The sequence below is a fragment of the Festucalex cinctus genome, chromosome 1, assembly GCF_051991245.1.
Source record: "Festucalex cinctus isolate MCC-2025b chromosome 1, RoL_Fcin_1.0, whole genome shotgun sequence".
In the NCBI taxonomy this organism is placed as follows: domain Eukaryota; kingdom Metazoa; phylum Chordata; class Actinopteri; order Syngnathiformes; family Syngnathidae; genus Festucalex; species Festucalex cinctus.
This window is the reverse complement of record NC_135411.1, coordinates 18,928,582-18,949,262: the sequence shown is the minus strand read 5'-3', so window position 1 is coordinate 18,949,262 and position 20,681 is coordinate 18,928,582. Positions and strand designations below refer to the sequence as shown.

Sequence of the window (20,681 nt, the reverse complement as noted above, 5' to 3'; positions counted from 1 at the left end):
GTATGTGTGCACCGTGACGGTGGGGAAGTGACTCTCTGCAGTGCAGCCCTTCAGGCTTGGAGGCGTGTGAGTAAATATTTCGTTCTGGTCGCATCTCTCCCCTCGTGACTAATTGGCCCTGTGCGCCTGATATCATGGAAACTGGAAAGCGTTGGAAACGTTCTCGATGGCTATATTAAAAAAGATTTTAAACATGTCATCAAACCCATGGTTGTGCCCAGCAGACTGATTCAGGCTGTAGAGGAGAGTGGGGAACACTGAACAGATTCATGAGTTTGCATCCTTAAATAGTAGGGGTGTTAAAAAAAAATCGATTCGGCGATATATCGCGATACTACATCGCGCGATTCTCGAATCGATTCAATAATCGGCAGAATCGATTTTTTTTTTTATTTTATATATATTTTTTTATTTTATTTTTTTTAGGATTCACACCTTGAGCATGGAAGAATGTTATATGAACGGCACATTAAGCCTTAATATTTTTATTTTAATGCTGTTCAAATGTGAAACAGATTGCAAACTGTTTGTGTACAGTGGCTCACGGTTATAAGCCTCAAGTTTTAGATAAATATATTCATACAAATCTTACAGTGTACATGTACAAATTTACTGATAGTATTTTCTAAATTTGAATGGAAAAAAATCGCAACAATCGACTTATAAATTCGTATCGGGATTAATCGGTATCGAATCGTGACCATTCGTATCGGGATTAATCGGTATCGAATCGAATCGTGACCTGTGAATCGTGATACGAATCGAATCGTCAGGTACTAGGCAATTCACACCCCTATTAAATAGTGTCATTTTGGCAAACTGATGTACATTGCCGGCCATCATAGGCTCAGTGATTTTAGCATGCTAGCAAGCTACGCTAAAAAGACTTGCATGATGAACCTGATAGCAAGATTGAAAACTGGTGTAGAAATGAGACCATTTGGAATTAACAGGATTCTGTGCTTTGAAGCAGTTAGCACATTTTAGCATGTTAGCAAGCTAAGCTAAACAGGCTGCCATGATGTTGGGGAGACCATGATTGAAGATCAGTATAAGATGCATTATGCAGCCATGATTGCAATCTGATAACGTTCACATTTAGCTCCAATCCGCACATTTTAGCATGCTAAGCTAAACAGGCCACCATGATGAACATGAACCCAACATTGAGGACTGGTATAAAATTGCAACCGAGAGAGCACAGCCAAGTTAAGTAACATGGAATTAAGAACATTCAGTGTTTTATACTGGTTACCAAATGTTAACATTATAAAAAGGCTCATCTTAACAAGCTAACAGCGATGAATAGGATGCCAAGTTTGAAGACCAGAGGAGAACTGCGACCAGGAGTCAACCAATCAGGGTCAACTGTCATTATGTTTAGTACCAATTAGCAAATTTAAGAATGGTAGCAAGCTAAGCTAAATAAGCTACCATGAAATAAATTATTCCAACATTGAAATGCAACCCGGGAAGCTGTACCAAGCATGTATACAATATGTAGCAACACAAAGAATCAACTGTACTAGGTGTTTTGCAATAGTTAGCAACTTCTAGCATGCTAATAAGCTCAGCGAAACATGCTACCACAGTGAACAGGGAACCAAGTTTAATTATCAGTAGAGAAATGCAATGAAGTGAAGGCTAATGAGCTTAGCATACTGTAAAATGTGAGATCATAAACAACTATATATACAGTCCACATTTAGTACCAATTAGCAAATGTTAACATGCTAACAAGTTAAGTAAATACGTTACCGTGATGAATACGACCTCAAGATTGAAAATCAATGTAGAATTTTGACCGGGGTAGTGCAAACAAACACGATGAGCAACAACCTGAATAAACAGTAGCTTATGTCTAGATTCAATCAACATATTTTAGCATGTTAGCCATGTCAAATAAAAATGAAAGACATCATACCAACCTACAGTAAGACCTATTTTGTGAAATAAATGTTAACAGACGCATAATCTTTCTACCCATGTATTTATTGGCATGAATTAGTTATTCATATTTCTCATAAGAATGCTTCTCCACACAATTTGTTGTCATTATTCCTGTGGAGAATTTCTATCCTCCTACTCAACAAAGAGGGCTCTGAAATGAACAGAAAAATGTTTAAGTGTCATTGAAAATATATTTCAAAAACACTAAAGAGACACGTGGAGTTTTAGAGCTGTATCTAGTAGGGGTGTTAAAAAAAATCGATTCGGCGATATATCGCGATACTACATCGCGCGATTCTCGAATCGATTCAATAATAGGCAAAATCGATTTTTTTTATTTTATTTTATTTTTATTTTTTTTTTATTTTTTTTTTAGGATTCACACCTTAAGCATGGAAGAATGTTATATGAACGGAACATTAAGCCTTAATATTTTATTTTAATGCTGTTTAAACATGAAACAGATTACAACCTCTATAAGACTGAAATTTCAGATAAATAAATAATACATTTTCATATAAATCTTACACTCTACAAGCTTACTGATTAGTATTTTCTAAATTTGAATGAAAAAAAATCGCAACAATCGACTTAGAAATTCGTATCGGGATTAATCGGTATCGAATCGAATCGTGACCTGTGAATCGTGATACGAATCGAATCGTCAGGTACTAGGCAATTCACACCCCTAGTATCTAGTGGTCTTGATGTTCTCTTGGTGCGATGACCTCCCATCAAATATAGGTCAATACTTTTTGCTTGGATTTTCACAGGTAGCTTACAGAAGCTTAATGGGTCCCCATACATATCGGTGGTATCCAAATAAGATTATGCTGTGGTGTTGGGCGTTTAACTCAGGATAGTCTTTCAGAGACATCTGAGGATCTGTCCTTTGCTGACTTTGATCACAACGGAGGGAAAATGCTCCATTTCAGCACGATTTGTCAATATGAGTGTATCCCCCTTAACAACGGACATTTTTGACAAGCTCACGCAGAAACCCCCCACGTTGCCTCACTGTTCTCCATGGGGGTTAACCTTACCTCCAAATCCATTTGCTACAATTTTCCCATCACTTGGAAATGTGCACTTTAAGAGTGAAGGCTCTTTTTCCGGTCAAGCTTCCTTCCACTCTCCCTAATCCGCTCTGCCTCCCACTTTCCCTTTGTCTCAGCATCTCTTTGTCTCTGCTCGCTGCTCAAGTGTGAAATGGATCTTTCCTGATCCCAGAACCTGGTTGCCAAGGGAACCCGAGCATCCACTGGCGTCACATCCACAGTCCAGTACAGTACACGGTTGATTAAAAGGAATAATAATTATCGCACGTTAACCAAACCGCGTGACACGTGTGTTAGCCCGCGGGCTTAAACTTGAATCCAGGACAGACACTGGACACTAGAAACAGGATCCGTGACTCTGAGCAAAACACGAGTTGAAGCGGCGGCCTTCGGACACAAGGGTAAACTTTTCCTCTGGCGCGGCATCAATAAATCATGGCCGCTCATGAGAGGGGATTAACAATTTATGCCGGTTGGCTTCCTCAGCTCTCGTCTATCCAGCTGGTCCACCTCGGCAAACATCGACAAGCATCGTTACAGACGCCTGAGGCGAGCCAAAGGGACGTGTTGTTTGGACGCAACTGCACGGCTAATTGTTGACGTCCAAAAATTACGGAGAAAAATATTTTGTTCGAGTTATTTACATAGACAAACTGCTACATCACAGCTTTCTGTTAAAGAAGTGACTCTAATTGAAGAGACTACAGCACATTTCTATGTGGACTTGTTGACTGGCTTTGTGGCCAAACAGCTTGAAGCCCGCTCGCCAAAGTGGCAGCTGGAAGCAAAGTAAGTGGAAAAAAAAAAAAATAGCAGTCGACACTGATTGGGCAATCAAGCCGGTAGTCATGTGAAGGAAAGGGAGCTGTTATGTTGCGCCGCTGGGTGACCGTGCATGTCCTTCCGCTGGACACAAAATCATTGGAGCTGTTGCCGGTGAAAATAATGAGGCGACACTTCCTCCCTTCTGTGTTTGTTTTTTCCGACTACAGCCATGTCAAAAAAGTAATAGCGGCAGTGGTACCGCTGATATAATAAGACAAGAGCACAAGTCAAAATAGTGCTCAATGATTCATGCGACTTACCCTTCGTCCTATTATCAGATTTCACTTGACAGTGAATTATTTAACTTCAGGTCACATCCATCATTTGGACACTTAAACTCAGACACATTTATGTGTGCGTGTGCATGTGTTAGTGTCACCGGCTCCAAAAACACCACAGTCCAAAAAGTGAAGAACTCCACAGCACTACTGTGAGCAGGAGCAGACCAAAACCATAAACCAACCTTTATTGAGCCAAGGCACATATTTAACACTGTAAAAAATCTCAGAGCACCACTTGACAATTCCCCACGGCACACCTGATAACCTTGCATGGCAACCCACTGTGCCGCAGCACACTGGTTGCAAATCACTGCCTTATTCGACAAAAACAAATCAAATCCAGAATAAAACAAATCAAGCAATAAAGTGGTAAAGTAATAGAATGTAACAATGTTGAAGCACGCACACTACGACGCTCCAGAGACCACATTTCGCAAACCTGCCACCAATTGCTACCAATGGGGTATATGCCACGGAAGAGGCGGGACTGTTTTTGCACATCCGTTTGGTTCCGGTTCGGTTTGCGACGTGTGGGCTGCGTCAAAATACTTGTGCTTCCGACTTTGTGCCCCTTGGTTATGCGTTCGCAACCCGGATCGGAACCAAACTGATGTGCAAAATCACGTCCCGCCTCGTCCGTGGCATATACCCCATTATTATGCCCGAAGAGGCTAGCAACAACCAACTAAAAGAGTGGCTAGTGGGAGAAGCTAGCAAAAGCTAGCGATAGCAAAAGCTAGGGATAGCAAAAGCTAGGGATAGCAAAAGCTAGCGATAGCAACGCTGCGGGAACCCGAATCATGGGACTCAGCAACAACCAACTAAAGAGTGGCTAGTGGGAGAAGCTAGCAAAAGCTAGGGATAGCAAAAGCTAGCGATAGCAAAAGCTAGCGATAGCAACGCTGCGGGAACCCGAATCATGGGACTCAGCAACAACCAACTAAAGAGTGGCTAGTGGGAGAAGCTAGCAAAAGCTAGCGATAGCAAAAGCTAGGGATAGCAAAAGCTAGCGATAGCAACGCTGCGGGAACCCGAATCATGGGACTCAGCAACAACCAACTAAAGAGTGGCTAGTGGGAGAAGCTAGCAAAAGCTAGGGATAGCAAAAGCTAGCGATAGCAACGCTGCGGGAACCCGAATCATGGGACTCAGCAACAACCAACTAAAGAGTGGCTAGTGGGAGAAGCTAGCAAAAGCTAGCGATAGCAAAAGCTAGGGATAGCAAAAGCTAGCGAGAGCAACACTGCGGGAACCCGAATCATGGGAATCAGCAACAACCAACTAAAGAGTGGCTAGTGGGAGAAGCTAGCAAAAGCTAGCGATAGCAAAAGCTAGGGATAGCAAAAGCTAGCGATAGCAACGCTGCGGGAACCCGAATCATGGGACTCAGCAACAACCAACTAAAGAGTGGCTAGTGGGAGAAGCTAGCAAAAGCTAGCGATAGCAAAAGCTAGGGATAGCAAAAGCTAGCGATAGCAACGCTGCGGGAACCCGAATCATGGGACTCAGCAACAACCAACTAAAGAGTGGCTAGTGGGAGAAGCTAGCAAAAGCTAGGGATAGCAAAAGCTAGCGATAGCAACGCTGCGGGAACCCGAATCATGGGACTCAGCAACAACCAACTAAAGAGTGGCTAGTGGGAGAAGCTAGCAAAAGCTAGCGATAGCAAAAGCTAGGGATAGCAAAAGCTAGCGAGAGCAACACTGCGGGAACCCGAATCATGGGAATCAGCAACAACCAACTAAAGAGTGGCTAGTGGGAGAAGCTAGCAAAAGCTAGCGATAGCAAAAGCTAGGGATAGCAAAAGCTAGCGATAGCAAAAGCTAGCGATAGCAAAAGCTAGCGATAGCAAAAGCTAGCGATAGCAAAAGCTAGCGATAGCAACGCTGCGGGAACCCGAATCATGGGACTCAGCAACAACCAACTAAAGAGTGGCTAGTGGGAGAAGCTAGCAAAAGCTAGCGATAGCAAAAGCTAGGGATAGCAAAAGCTAGCGAGAGCAACACTGCGGGAACCCGAATCATGGGAATCAGCAACAACCAACTAAAGAGTGGCTAGTGGGAGAAGCTAGCAAAAGCTAGCGATAGCAAAAGCTAGGGATAGCAAAAGCTAGCGAGAGCAACACTGCGGGAACCCGAATCATGGGAATCAGCAAAAACCACCTCAAGGCCCCAGTTGTGGAAGGTAAGCGAGCGCGGGTTGAGCCATTGGGTCCGACACAAGCTGCAACTACCGCCAGAGGCTAACACGTTCATGACGTTCTTCTTCTGTGGAAGAAAGATGGTGGCGAAACATGTAACCCAGGACATTTGTAAATTGAAGTTCCACTGTAAACATTGTGCATTGTGTGACCGGTGAGGATGTATTCTGTAATTGTCTTGTTAATTAGTATGTGCGATTGCGCACACAATTATGCTTTTAAAGAGTCATCTTATTGTTCAACAAGAGCATAAAAATAAATTGTTTGTGTTGCCTTTAAAAGTTGTAAAAAGAAAGCACAAGCATATTGCTTGGCCTTTAAAATTGCAAACAGTCAATTAATTAGCTGCTATAAAAATGAACAATATCCTAAAAGACCAAATTGTCAATACTATCCAGTTGTGTCTGTTTAAAAAAGTGAAACCTTGAAAAGAAAACCCATATTAAGTCACAAAAAACATGCAGCATGCTTATATTTTCATTGCACCCCAACAAAAGGCAGCGCTAACAAGGTGGCTTTGTGCCACATAAAACCCAGAAAGAGTACAAAAAGCTAAAATATCAGTCAGCATTTTCCAGGCTTTGTGTGCCCGTGTTTTCTTTGTAAAAATACAAAGAATAACGTCATCCTCAGTGCATAAGAAAGGAAAGTAAAAATGTGAAATATCTATAAAAAGTGATTTCTTCTGGCCTCTTTTTAATCTTCAGAAAAGCGCGAAAAAGTCCATTGATTTAGTCGTGATTGGCTCAGTAGGAAGTAACTCAGCCTTTTCTTCCAACGCTCGCTTGCTGAAGGGAAGGTAAATTAATCACGGGATGCAGACTCAACGTTACAATGGCGACATTTAATCACTGATCATTTTTCGTCAGCCTGTTCATGCTCCCCCAAGTCTGCATTTTGGATGCTTCACCCAAAACGAGCCAAAACCTGTACGGTCGTGTTCAGAATAGCAACATATTTTAAAAAGTGTCGAGAGCAGAAAGATCTTAAAATAAATTAAATTTCCCTCAAAGCATATGCAAAATATTGAGGAAAATGCATCAAATGTGTTATTCCTTTGCAGAATGTGAGGAATGAGGAGTATTGGGCTGTTTTCTGAGAAGTGCTTCACATCTGCGTTGCACGAAAATCATGTGACACCTGCGAACTGCGAACATTGGATCGCATACGGTCATTAATAGGGATGAAACGATATCCAAACGTCACAATATGATAATTACCACGATATTGTGGAGAGGTTGGCAATGCTGTATAAAAACTCACAATATTGTAAACAACAAAACAAAAAGCTCATATTTAAAAAAAAAAAAAAAAGCAAATGTTTTTTTTTTGTACTTAGCAGTGTCAAAGAAATATTGTTGTTATACATTGTTCAAAAATGTTTTTTGACGGATATTTTAAAAAATATTTGCTGGTATGACTGATTTATGGGGAGTGATAACCTCCGGTTAGAATACAATTTTCTCCATGTGAGCAATAATCAGATCAGGTTTTCTCTTTGGACGCTTTCATTTGCTTGTGTGGGTGTGATTTCAAAAAATACAAATAAAATTAACAAGCAATTGCATGTTAATTTCTCGTATACACAATGTTAATGAGCTGAAATATTAATTATACATACGGTTCAAATAGTACAGGTTAGGGGTGTGAATTGCCTAGTACCTGACGATTCGATTCGTATCACGATTCACAGGTCACGATTCGATTCGATACCGATTAATCCCTATACGAATTTATAAGTCGATTGTTGCGATTTTTTTTCATTCAAATTTAGAAAATACTAATCAGTAAGCTTGTAGAGTGTAAGATTTATATGAAAATGTATTATTTATTTATCTGAAACTTCAGTCTTATAGAGGTTGTAATCTGTTTCATGTTTGAACAGCATTAAAATAAAATATTAAGGCTTAATGTTCCGTTCATATAACAATCTTCCATGCTCAAGGTGTGAATCCTAACCCGAAGTCAGACGTTTTGTTGAATATTTTTCCATTAAAAATGGAAGTTTAAAAATCGATTCACACACACACACACACAAAAACAAAAAAAAACAAAAAAAAAACGATTTTTTTAAATTGAATCGATTCGAGAATCGCGCGATGTAGTATCGCGATATATCGCCGAATCGATTTTTTTTTTAACACCCCTAGTACAGGTAACATAAACCTCAATGATAAACAACTTACAATAACAGAGGCATGCACACATTGTCAATCAAGTCAATTTGTGGACATGTTACGTTCGCTTCCATCCGGCCATTAGCATGTGTCTTAAACGTAGGTCGCTAAAACACGCCCAATTAAAATTAAACTGCACTAATAAACTAACCACCGGAGGGTGCTGGAACTGAAACAACAAAAAGTCACTTAGTTTTTTTTTTTTTTCCCCCAACAGATTTCAATATCATGATATTGACATTATCGTTACATCCCTAGTTATCATTAGTAGCATTAAAGTTGCTGAAATAATAAGCAGTTGTATAACTTTAGTCAATAAATATTTATAACTATTTTTTTGTGTTTTATCAAAGCAAGTATCCTATTAACTTGGAAGGATAGCAGAGGTAATTGCGTATTGATTTTCGAGGACACCTGCCCGGAGACGACTTGCGGTGGAGTAGATGAGGTCAAAGGTAACATCGGTCATTAGAGGTCCCTCTTGAGTGCTCAATTTGGTTTAACATTGGGGAGATTTGTTGAGGCAGCACTCGTTTAAGATTTGAAAGTATATTTGACAAGTTTTTTTCTTCTTCTTCTTACTGCTTAGGACTTGTTGCCTCTCAGGGATTACAATAAAACATACAGTACTAACACCTAAGCTCGATATTAACTGAATGCTTCAAGTGATACAATCAGGATGGAGAAATAAGAATCTCAGATACCTGCCAATGTAAGTGTAACATTTACGCTCCGATTGGACTGCTGATGCACACATACCTGCGTTTGCCTAAACAACACTAATTAACACATGGGGAAAACAAAATACCTGCTGAAACTCTAACCTACAGTGAAAGAATCAATATTAAATGTTGTCTAAATGCAATACCTAGGAGACGTGTCCATCATTACAAAGGCAAAATATTTGCTGGTAGACCAGTGGAGCAATGTGAAGGTTACCCTCGTCTAAATCAATAGCGGGATGAGTCAGCCCAGGCCAAATAATGTTTCATTCAGTCCTATTATTAATGTAATATTGTTTGCTTCTAAATCACTGATGGTGTAATGTTACATTCTCCTGACATGGTTGCAGGCAACAGCAGGATTAATAAGAAATGGAATTTTTTTTTTTACATTGTTTAGATGTTCACCAGTAATCACAGACACAATGCCTTTCTTGCTCAATTGAAACTCAATGTGCTCGTAATTAAAAGTACATTTAAAAGCAGTTACAGAGCGAAAGAGATTTAAACGCAAAGTAAAGAAATCAAAAACAACTTCCAAAAGTGACAGAGTATACAGTGTAAGAATAAGATACAGAAAAATGGAAGGATACAAGGGCCGTTTAAAATTCTTCAACTTAAATTAATTTAACACGCTAAAATCAATCAACTAAGCAATTATAAATTGTTTATAATTTCATGTTACCGTATTTTCACGACTATAAGGCGCACCTAAAAGCCTTCAATTCTTTCAAAAGCTGACCATATGCCTTATAATCCAGTGCGCCTTATATATGGATCAATATTGAGCCGCAACAGGTCTCGCTATCGGTGACCCTACACAATCGGTGACGCGCATGCGCAGAAGATCCCGCCATCTTGGATCACTAGCTAATACTATTACTTTCCCTCAGAGAAAATAATAAAACAGCTGTTTATTCATTTTAGGAGTGAATGGAGTTGTTAGAAAGCTGGTTTGTAATCTGACTGTTTTGTTGACATTCCCTTTAGCGCAGCACCATCTAATGGATGCATAACGTAACCCCAGCCTCTACTGTAGCGCCTTATATATGGAAAAAGTTTGAAAATATGTCATTCATTGAAGGTGCGCCTTATAATGCGGTGCGCCTTATAGTCGTGATAATACGGTAATTTGACAAACTACGTAACACATTTCTGTTATCTGTAATCGTTAAGGATTTTTTCAAGATTTTGGTGTGGACAACAGCCCTCTAGCCGACTAGACTAGATCCACTCCGTATCTCCACATTCAGAACCCAAAAATGAGCAAACTGTAGTAAGGTGAACATTAAAAACATTACATTTCTTGAGTATCATTAACATGATATCTTTAAAAATTGAGCCTTGAGACAACAGGCTTTGATGCAGCCTCTGACCTAAAGAGGTCACTTAAAGCAATGCAGTTATTACAAAAACGGCCAGCAGGTGGCAGCAGAGTACAAGAGATCATCCAGGGCCATGTTGCAACAAGCTCTTTTCAACACATTTGTGAGTAATGATGAAACTTAGCTTTATTCTAATGCTAATTCCTTCAATATGGAAACAGATATAAATGTACTTTTTTTTCCGGATGAAAGAAGAGACTCTAATCTTTCATTTGGTAGGTTCCATGTTTTTATAGCAATCGAACACAATATTCTGTGTTCCTTGCAAAATCAGTCAAAATCCAGTGAAACAGTTGGGAGAGAAGGTGGTTGCTTCAGTGAAAATGGCTGCGAGTGAATGATTTCAACTGTCTTTATTCACCACGATGTTTTGAAAAGTAATTGTGTTGTTTTAGACGTAGACCAATTTATTAGTAGTAGTGAGTGAAACATATTTTTTGACACCCCCCTTCTCACTCTGTCCACCTCCACTTTCTTTTTTTTTCTTTTTTTTACTAGCCTGGTGGTCCATGTCAAATGTAATTTTCAGAATATGACAGGTCGCTGAAAAATGGATCATGGGCCACAAATGGCCCCCAGGCCATAGTCTGGACACCACTGCTTAATAGCTAGCAGTTTGCAAGTTAGCTCTAAAAGGTGTCATTCCACAGAACTTAACTGCACAGAAGCTACGCACATTACGGCAAAATGACATCAGCTATAAACACAAGCTAAATGTCATTAAATATTTTGTATATTTTGAGTAAATGAAGCATAGCAGCAGTTGCAGCTCTTTTTAGAATGTCGCAATAAAGCAAGTCTGAGAATTATAATTCGCAGATCACTTTTCCATGCCCACTCGAATCGTCGTTTGTGACCCTAAGGAGGAAAAGTGCTATAGAAAATAGATGGATGTTGAATGCAAACACAGTCATATTGGATTTGTGTCACTTGAAACGTACACAGAAATATATTTGTCAAAAATCCGAATCAATAAATTGGGGCACATGGACCTGCAGTATGATTGCAGCCATAGGCAGACTCTCAAGTGGAGAGAAGAAGCATCAAGAGAGCGACAATTGAAATGTTCTCTCGCTCCGGGTCGCCTTCAAAGCATCACAATCAAGCACGTGCCTTCTTTTGCAGCTCAAAACAAGCTCAGCGAGTGATCACGTATTAGAGAAGGAAAGCGGAGATGCGTCCGCCCATGTGCCCGTAACAACTACACTAATGAAGACATCTGCCCTTTTCTTGTCTATTTATTGGCTTATATTTTGGATTAAAGAAGGAAGCGCTGATGCATTCAAAGCAGGAGAGTTCAAATCTCAGCCGTGCCTCTCAGCTGTGCTCGTGGAGATGATATCTCTGCATCATTTAAGAGCGAGTCCGTATCGCTAGTTGATGTTAGCAAGGTCAGCGTTGAAGCTGTAGCGATCGTAATTCATTTATTCCCTGAGTTGCAAACACTGTAACAAGCTGTCTGCAGTGAAAAGAAGCGAAGGCGAGTTGATGCAGGTCACACGGACCGACAAATGAAGACGGACATCAGAGCTTTGCACAAACCGGAGAATCTCAGTTTGAAAGTCTGACAACACACATCCTCGCCTCCTTTTCTACAGAGCTCGTACAGTAGCTACAATGCCCTGTTTTGGGTGAGGTTTTATGTATGTTGTACTGCTCAAAAATAAAAAAATAAAAAACATTTGAAAGACTCAAATGTGATGTGATGAACACGCCAAAAACTACTGTGGATGTTAGACGTGACCATCATTTTGTGGTGATGTACGGGGTTGTTTTTTCGCCAAACATACAGTACCATTGCTATGAAAGGCTTGAAATAAGCGGTTTCGCATCGCATTTGGCGGGTCAAAAGTTAAGTTTTTTGCCTCATGAAAACACATTAAATAGCAAAATCTTGTTTTTACAAACTGCAAACACTTTTCCATAGACACAAACATGTTAAATTTGCCGCAATATGCATAACGCAGCCGGTAGACCATCGAGGCAAGCTTGGTGCTACTTACGCCACAACCAGCTAGCTAGCAACAATCTTCGCTGGCTACTCGTGTGGCTAAACACGTTGTTGCGGACTTGCTCCCTATTTATCACCTCCATGGTAGTGATTAAGCTAAACAGCTACAATTCTCAACAAAGGGATGACGAGAAATGACAGAGAAGCTATGCTAATTGCTAAGCTAACCTAACATTGATACGGCTAGCATGTTTGACACCGAAATTAAGTTAATTTAGGGTGATCATTGATAGAGGTGTGCAAAATTTCCGATTCTTAGATTATTCACGATTCGGCCGTGGAACAATCGAGAACGATTCACAAACGTCCAAATTCCGATTATATAAATATGCCAAGGGAAGCGAAACGAGCGAAAAGTACGCGGAACTGAAACGCAGTAGCGCGCGCGGTCTTCGGGACGCTTTTTGGGACGGACCGAGAGTACACATCCACAACTCACGCCTCGAGATTCAAAACAACAACAAGAATGGCTGAGCTGACCAACCCACCTCTTCATGACATCAGACCTGCTCCGAAAAGGCAAACAACTTGAGGCGGAAGTATCAGCTAGCTGGCTGCAGTGCGTCGGTTAGCGTTCTACAGGGCGCCGCGCAGTGATACGAACGAACGAACAGAAAAGTAGTGGCTGGCGGTAATGGCGTCTGACTTTATTCAGAAAAGAGTATTGTGGTGGAAATGTATCACGCTTTTGAAAACAAAAAGTTTTTAGAAGAAAAACGCTTTATTTCCGAGACCCCAGCCAGCTTGCTGGACTATTTTCTTTTTTTATTTTCTTCTCGTCCAACGTCGAACATGAACGCGTGTCACCGAACGCTGTCAGAAAGAAGTCAGTGCTGATCGCACACACGGGAGGTGAGGATCAAATTGAGATTCATGTTAAAAAAGCCGAACGATCCCATTAATGTTTACACGTTCATGTTTACACAAGTTAAAAAGCAGAAAAGCACTTGTTTTTTGTTTTTTTTTGTACCTCTGAGAAACTTTAATGTTTACATGTTCATCTTTACACAACTTAAAAAGCAGGAAAGCACTTTTTTTTTTTTTAGGCATTTGTATTGAAGTAGTAGTTCACATTGTCTTTCATTTATACCTCAATGCACTTTTGAGTGGATAAAAATAATATATTTTTGCTCAATGCTATGTTTTATTCTGTTGAAGACTGAATATACTTAAAAGCTGTTGTTACAGAATGAGGACTTGAGTATTTTATTTACTGTTTTGAACTGTTAACTTGATACTGAAATAGTAGTTTATTTAGGCTTGAGAGGACTTTTGTACTATTTTTGTAACTAATGTACGAAACATTAAAAGCACAAAAATACATTGTTTTTTTTCTGCTGCCTGGGGGGGAAATCAATAATCGTTTTATAATCGAATCGTAGCCTCTGAATCGTAATCGCAATCGAATCGTGAGGTGCCCCAAGATTCCCACCTCTAATCATTGATCAAGTCCACTATTCAGACATCGGGCTAGAACTGCGTTATAGGGGAGAACATCTGACTTTGAAAAACAAAGACAACAACTCTGGAGAAAAAGTCTACTCGCTGAAGGGAACTGTAAACGGAAATGCACTATGATATGCTACTCTATACGCCAGCCTGCAGGAGTGGTCTTGAAGCATATAAATATATTAATAAACAGTTTGGAAAATGAATGAATGAATGAATGAATGAATAATACAGAAGAATTCTAAAATATTTCCCATTGTAATAGTTGTTATTTTTATAAAAAAAAAATTCAAGCCTTGCTATACTATTAGCAGTAAAGGGTAAAAAGGTGGCACTAAGAATGTATTAACATGTCATTTTTGAGGTTGTTTTAAAACATAAATTAGGCAAACAAATGAAGTTCAACGGTTAAATTGAAAAAAAAAAAAAACACAAAAAAAAAACCCGGGTATTTTATGGTACTGACAACAACTGATGTTGAAATTGTAAAAGAAGTGAATGAAGCCTATGAGGCATTTTCTCCCAAGTTCTATAACTTTCTCTGACACGTTTCCGAGGCTGTGGTAAGTTTAGCGCCCCTTGAGGTGAAACATCAGATGGCACTTCAAGTTTGGATTCAGTTACAACATACGTAAGCGACTTCCAGGGAGCTATCAAATTAATAGAGAGAGAATGAACAAAAACACTTTATTCATCTGATCAAAGAGGCGCTGTGGGTCGGCTGTTACAGTTTAAGCTGTGATATTTATTTGCAAAGAATATTGGCGCCAGTGGACTTTTTTTCACCTACAACTGTGAGGAGCAATTCTGCTTCAAACGGGGTGCAGGCGGCTGGCATTAAAAGAAAAGCCTTTGGAGATTTTTGAAAGTGCATGAATCCCACTTTTATAACAACTATAGTCAGTGTAATACCGCCACGGTGCATTAGATATGTAGTTTTTTAATTTGCTTTTATGCCGGGGGTCAAAATATTTCTCTGATAACGTGACTCACCTTATCTGTCTGTCTTAAATTACTTTTATTGGATTTATTTCCAACGGACTAAAAAATATATATATATATATATATATATATATATATATATATATATATATATATATATATATATCAATATGTTACGACTGGTTGATGATATATACATTTGAGATAGACGGACATGTTTTTTTCAGGTCTGATATCAGTGCCGATCATTAGTAGTCAAGGAGGCCAATAATCGATATTTGAAGCAGATAATCATTTTCAGTAAAAAGGGGGGAAAATATTGGCATCATTTTTTTTCTGTTTTTGTTTTTGTTTTGTTTTAAATACAAATGCCAATTGTGACTTTCTTGCAATGTCTTAAAAAGCACGTGTCAAGATCCGGTCCTCGAGGGCCTGAGTCCTACATTTTTTAGAGGTTTCTCTACTCCCGACACACCTGATTCAATAGATCAGGATAATTATCAGTCTCGGACCGGACTTTGACAATACTGTCTTAACCTCCTGACTACCAGCAATTCAAATTTGTCCTCTGTAGTGGACCTTTTTAGACCTGAATCCCTCCCACCCAGGGCATACGATTGAAATAACTCCTTTTGTGCTCTATAGAGGACATTACGAATGTTCCAATGATACCAAATGTGTAGGGGTGGGGCTTTGCTACCTTTGATTGCATCATAAAAGAAAATGGCTTCCCTCAGTGCAAGCACTTTTTAGGGAAGAGGAAAAGTGTATAACACTTTTTATTGAACAAATTTAGGCTTTAAATGTTGGTAGCATGTTTTATATAAGACTCTTAAGAACACATTAAAGTATTGTTTGAATTATTTTAACTGTATTTAAGCCTAGCATTTAAGTTTTAAAAATGTCCTCTCTAGTGGACACATAAGAGCTTAAAAATAAAAATGTTTTTGTTTTTCAAAAATTTATTTTGCAGTATTCCAGTTACTTCACAAAGATTGAGGAATATCAAACATTAACATTAACATGATTGGACAATTGTTGTTGTTTTTTTGCTGGTAGTCAGGAGGATATAACATTAATACTTATTGAATAATTTTTCAGACTTTTAAAAATGTATAAGTTTTTTTTGTTACCTTAGACAATATACGTCATTTAAAATTTCTAAAAAAATGTTCAGGGAGCTCCCAAGGTTATCAGTACATATTAAAAAGTTAAATGGAAACTTTAAGAAGTAATTTTTTTCCCAAGATCTAAAAAAAAACAAAAAAAACATAACTGAAACTTCCACATTTCTTTTTTTTTTTTTTTTTTATAGTCAAACAAAAACAAATGATTGAGAAGGTTCCCAGGGTCAGTAGCATCTCTTATAAAGCGAACTGAAAACTGAAATAACTGCGTGAAATTAAAATGGTTTTAGCTTTACCTTTTATCGGCTGTCAGATTTCGAAAAAAAGGCTGATACCAATATTTGTCAAAATGCTCAATATCAGTGCAGGCTGATTATCGGTCTATCCCAAACATCCTCTATGGTACTTTCTTATTTAAAATATGCAGTTGGCTCATTTGTGTTCATTTTTGACTTCTACAAAATGTAGGATTTAAACACTGTACACATCCACCAAATCTCAATGTGTTTTGTGAGCATCTCTTGCTTACAGACCTTGAAAATGTCCCGACCACTTAACAATAAACACCTGCTGTGCGACGACATTAACAATGCAGCTGTTGACAAAACACAATTTTAATTTGATTGCAGCATCTCACTTGTGGAAAGAGTGTGTGTGCGTGTGTGTGTCTACACTTGATTCCAATGAGCCCCCAGCGTTCCCTCCGGCCTCATCCGCACATGCGCTCACATCATTTAACACCCACTCAGTTAGCCTCCACTCTCGTTTTACGTCAGCGCTCCTCCAAAATCTGATGAGCGTCCCTGAAATCCAAGGCTCCGCTCGAGCGGGGCTGAGGTTACAACAAACTTCATCAAATATTGAATTTCAAGTTGCTCCACGCCGCGCATCTTTTCACACGGCGGCCACCACACCGAGCGCGAGTGTGCTGAGTCTGACAAACCATGTCAAGACAAACTGATGTGACCGGAAGAGACGGAGAGGAGACGCGGGCGAAGTCCTACCTGGTCCGGCTGCGGCGCGCCTTTGGCCGGCCCGCTGCCGTCTTTGGCAGAAGTCATGGGCGTAAATTAGGAAGGAGGAGAGGAAGGAGGGACGAGCGTGCGGCTTCCGTCCGCCGCTGACAGGTGCAGAGTAATGAAGACTACAGAGATACACGGGGGGAGCGCGAGAGAGTCAGGCAGAGCGAGGAGGAGGAGAGCGAGCGAGCCAGCGAGCGCGCAGGAGCGTTCAAGGATATCTGGTGATTTGCTAAAATAATGACGACCGTGGGCGCAGACAGCAGCTGACGCGCTGCCATGTGGGAGGTTCGCTTTACCTCTGCAGCACAATGAATGTGCTCGTCCGATCAAGTGCACACACGCACACACCTCATTGCTTTTCATATATGTGAGACCATGCTAATGGATTAGGGAGCAAATGTCAGAGGAGATGAACTAGATTATTGTTGGCTCCATTTTTACACAAAGGAATAAGATGCAAAAAAAAATAATACCATTAAATGAGATGCACACTTGTGTGAGAGTTTTTGGAGGGTTGAATGTGAGAGGTTAATGTTATTTTTGGTCCATACGGCACCTCATATCATGAGCCGCACCTCGTGAAAAACATATTGATGTTAGTAGTATAATCAGCGAGGCCTTGATTTGTATTCTTGAAATGATCACAATTAATTCACCTCACGAATTTTTCAAAAACATGCTCCTGGTCAGAGCCTTCTAATGAGGTGCATACCGTACAAGCCAAAAATAACCTTTACTGTGCCTCTCATACACTTTGGTGAGCGTTTTTTTTTTTTTTTTTTTGGGGGGGGGGGGGAATGTTATCTTTTTTTTCCAGGACTGGTACATTTTTGTTGTGATTAAGAGGTTTTTTTTTGTATATTGAAAGGTTTAGTGATTTTTCTTTGGCTTGGCATGGTTTTTGGTGCAAAGTTTTTGTGAGAGTGAGCTTTGAGTGAGTGTGAATCAAAGGTTCGTTCTTCATGAGAAGTTAGTTGCATGATTTTTTGTGCGACATTGGGAGCTTTTTGTTGTGTTCTTTGGCTGGATGAGAGCTATTTGGTGTGACTGATATTTTTTTTTAGAGTGTGCTATTTTTTTGGTGGTGTAAAGAGTTATATTGGTTTATGTGAGAAATTTATGGTGAGTGAAAGGCATTTTGGTTGGGGGATTTTTTTTTGTTAAGTGCAGAGATTTTTTTTTAAGTTACTGAGAGTTTTTTTGTTATTCCAAGTGAGAGTAATTTAGTGTGGATGGCAGTCTTAGAGTTAGATGTGAGTGAATTTTTAATATGAGAAGAGTGAGAAGTTTATGGTGGGTTAATAGGTTTAAGAGTTTTTGTGAGATTGTTTTGGTGCCAGTGAGAAGTTTTTGGTGTAAAAGTTTTTTGTTTTGACTGAGCGATTTGTTGGTGTGAGTGAGAGGTTTTTAGTGGATGTGAATTTCGTGTGTGATTGAGCTTTTTATTTTGATTGAGAAGTTTCTGAGACTGATGTTTTTTTGCATGATTGATAAGTTTATTGTGGGTGATAACTTTTTTGGTTTGTTGTGAGAGTTTTTGTGTGAGTGAGACTTAATGGACGTGAGAGTTTTTGAGGTTTTTTTTTGGTGTCAGTGAGAAGTTTTTGGTGTAAAAGTTTTTTGTTTTGACTGAGCGGTTTGTTGGTGTGAGTGAGAGATTTTTAGTGTATGTGAATTTTTTTGTGTAATTGAATTTTTTATTTTGACTGAGAAGTTCCTGAGAGTGATGTTTTTTACATGATTGAGAAGTTTATTCTGGGTGATAACTTTTTTGGGTTGATGTGAGTTTTTGTGTGAGTGAGACTTAATGAGTGTAAGAGTTTTTGTGAGATTATTTTGGTGTTGGTGAGAAATGTTTTGAGTTTTTTGTTTTGACAGAGATTTGTTGGTGTGAGAGGGTTTTTTAATGTATGTGATTTTTTTGTGTGACAGTTTTTTGTTATTTTTGTGAGTGTGAGAATTTTTTGGTGTAGGTCAGTTTTTTGTGTGCACGTGTGTGTGAGTGTGTGAAGAGTTTTTTGATGTGACATTTTATGTAGGTGAAAATCAATTAGAGTGGAAGTGTTTGCGTGAGTGAGGGTGAGTTTTTGTGTGGCAGAGACTTTTGGAGTAGGAGGTTTGTTGGTTTTGTTTTTTGTTTTATTCTTTGTGAGATGGTCGGTGATTGTGAGCATTTTTTGGGTGGCAGTAAAAAAAATTTTTGTGTTTCTCGTGATGTGTTTTTTTGTGAGTGAGTTTTTTTGGTGTGTAGTACAGTGTGAGTACTTTTGCCACCTCTGACTGTAGTGCAAACAATGTAAGCATCATTTGAACGTTCGTCTAACCTGGCAACCGTTGCTAAGGGGCTCAGCGAAAGGTCAATTAGTTGTTCTTTTATGTTCTGAAGCGAGATCGCCATCGTCGGAAAATATTCAGATGTGATCATATCATGACTTTCCACTCCCAAATCTTCCTGTCACAACTATATTTATTTCCCCATGAATTTGTCACACGTACGTTTCAATCTACAGGCTCCATCTGACGATCTAAACCAGCTGTCGGCGTGCATCAAAATCACCGCGCGCCATTACCGAGCAAAATGGTGACAAGAATCAATGTAACAAAAAACACCAAAATCCTTCCAGGTATCACCGATGTTCTTTTTAGGAGAGATCTCGTCCTTTCTCAAATTGAAAAGCCCGATTCCCGACTGACAGGAAAAGGCAGGAGAGGAAACATTTGCATATTATCGGTAGCGGGAAAAAAATAACGATATTGGCTGTGCTGTGTGTGGCAGCTGTGTTGTGTGTGCTTGTAAAACAAAAGAGGGCTGCTGCTGCTGCTGCTGCTGCTGGCCTGGCTCTTGAGAGACACAGTTAGCGTCCTCCCACATACAGCAGAAATAGTTGCGGCTCCTAACAAAACATTGTTAGCGGCCGGGCTCGATCTGCTCCATGTGCGCGTCGCATCGCTCTGTGCACACAAACACACACCAGCCACGTTCTTGTTAGCACAGCTTGTCTGTCTATTTGCACTGCGCGCGCACGCGCACACGCACACAGGAATATAAGCCAGAGTGTATTTCCTCAGAAGTCATGCACAGCCGCTAGCCTTTCAAACCAATCGTCTGCTGGGAGCCAAGCGGCTGAACGTTATTGTAGAGGAGAGGCAAAGCAGCAATCGGGACGGAGGATGGAAATCATTCCCTCGTTACGCCAATGTCCGTTAGTGCCATTAGTGCTCTCAGAAGGGGCATAATTTGCTTCTTTTTTTTTTTTTAACACGGCCAAGGCGAGGAAATGATTCATTCAATCTCGGCCATTTGCAAATGCGTAAGTGCAGAATCAACTCTATAATTAATTACAAACTCATTGAAATAGAAAAACAAAAATCATATCATGACTTCCATAGAAAAAAAAAAAAAAAAAAAAGCAACATGTTACCAGATGATAACACTGCGCGGCTGACGATGCTGAGCTTTAATAAATGGGCTTAATTGGCAAAACACTTATTATTCATATAAATATTTGACAATTAACCATCTAATTGATCT

At 39.6% G+C, this 20,681-nt stretch overlaps 1 protein-coding gene across 4 annotated transcripts in view; it reads right to left on the bottom strand.

Annotated features, from left to right (window-relative positions):
• Positions 1 to 20,681, bottom strand: part of dpp6b (dipeptidyl-peptidase 6b) — a 130,355-nt gene that overhangs the window by 37,257 nt on the left and 72,417 nt on the right. Inside the window, exon 1 of one of the 4 annotated variants that reach the window (XM_077520608.1) lies at positions 17,132 to 17,368. The exons of the other annotated variants lie outside the window; for them this stretch is intronic. Coding sequence (XP_077376734.1) covers positions 17,132 to 17,188 — 57 coding nt within the window. The 5' untranslated portion in view covers positions 17,189 to 17,368. Of the gene's footprint in view, positions 1 to 17,131; positions 17,369 to 20,681 lie in introns of those variants that run through there. 4 annotated transcript variants of the gene reach the window in all.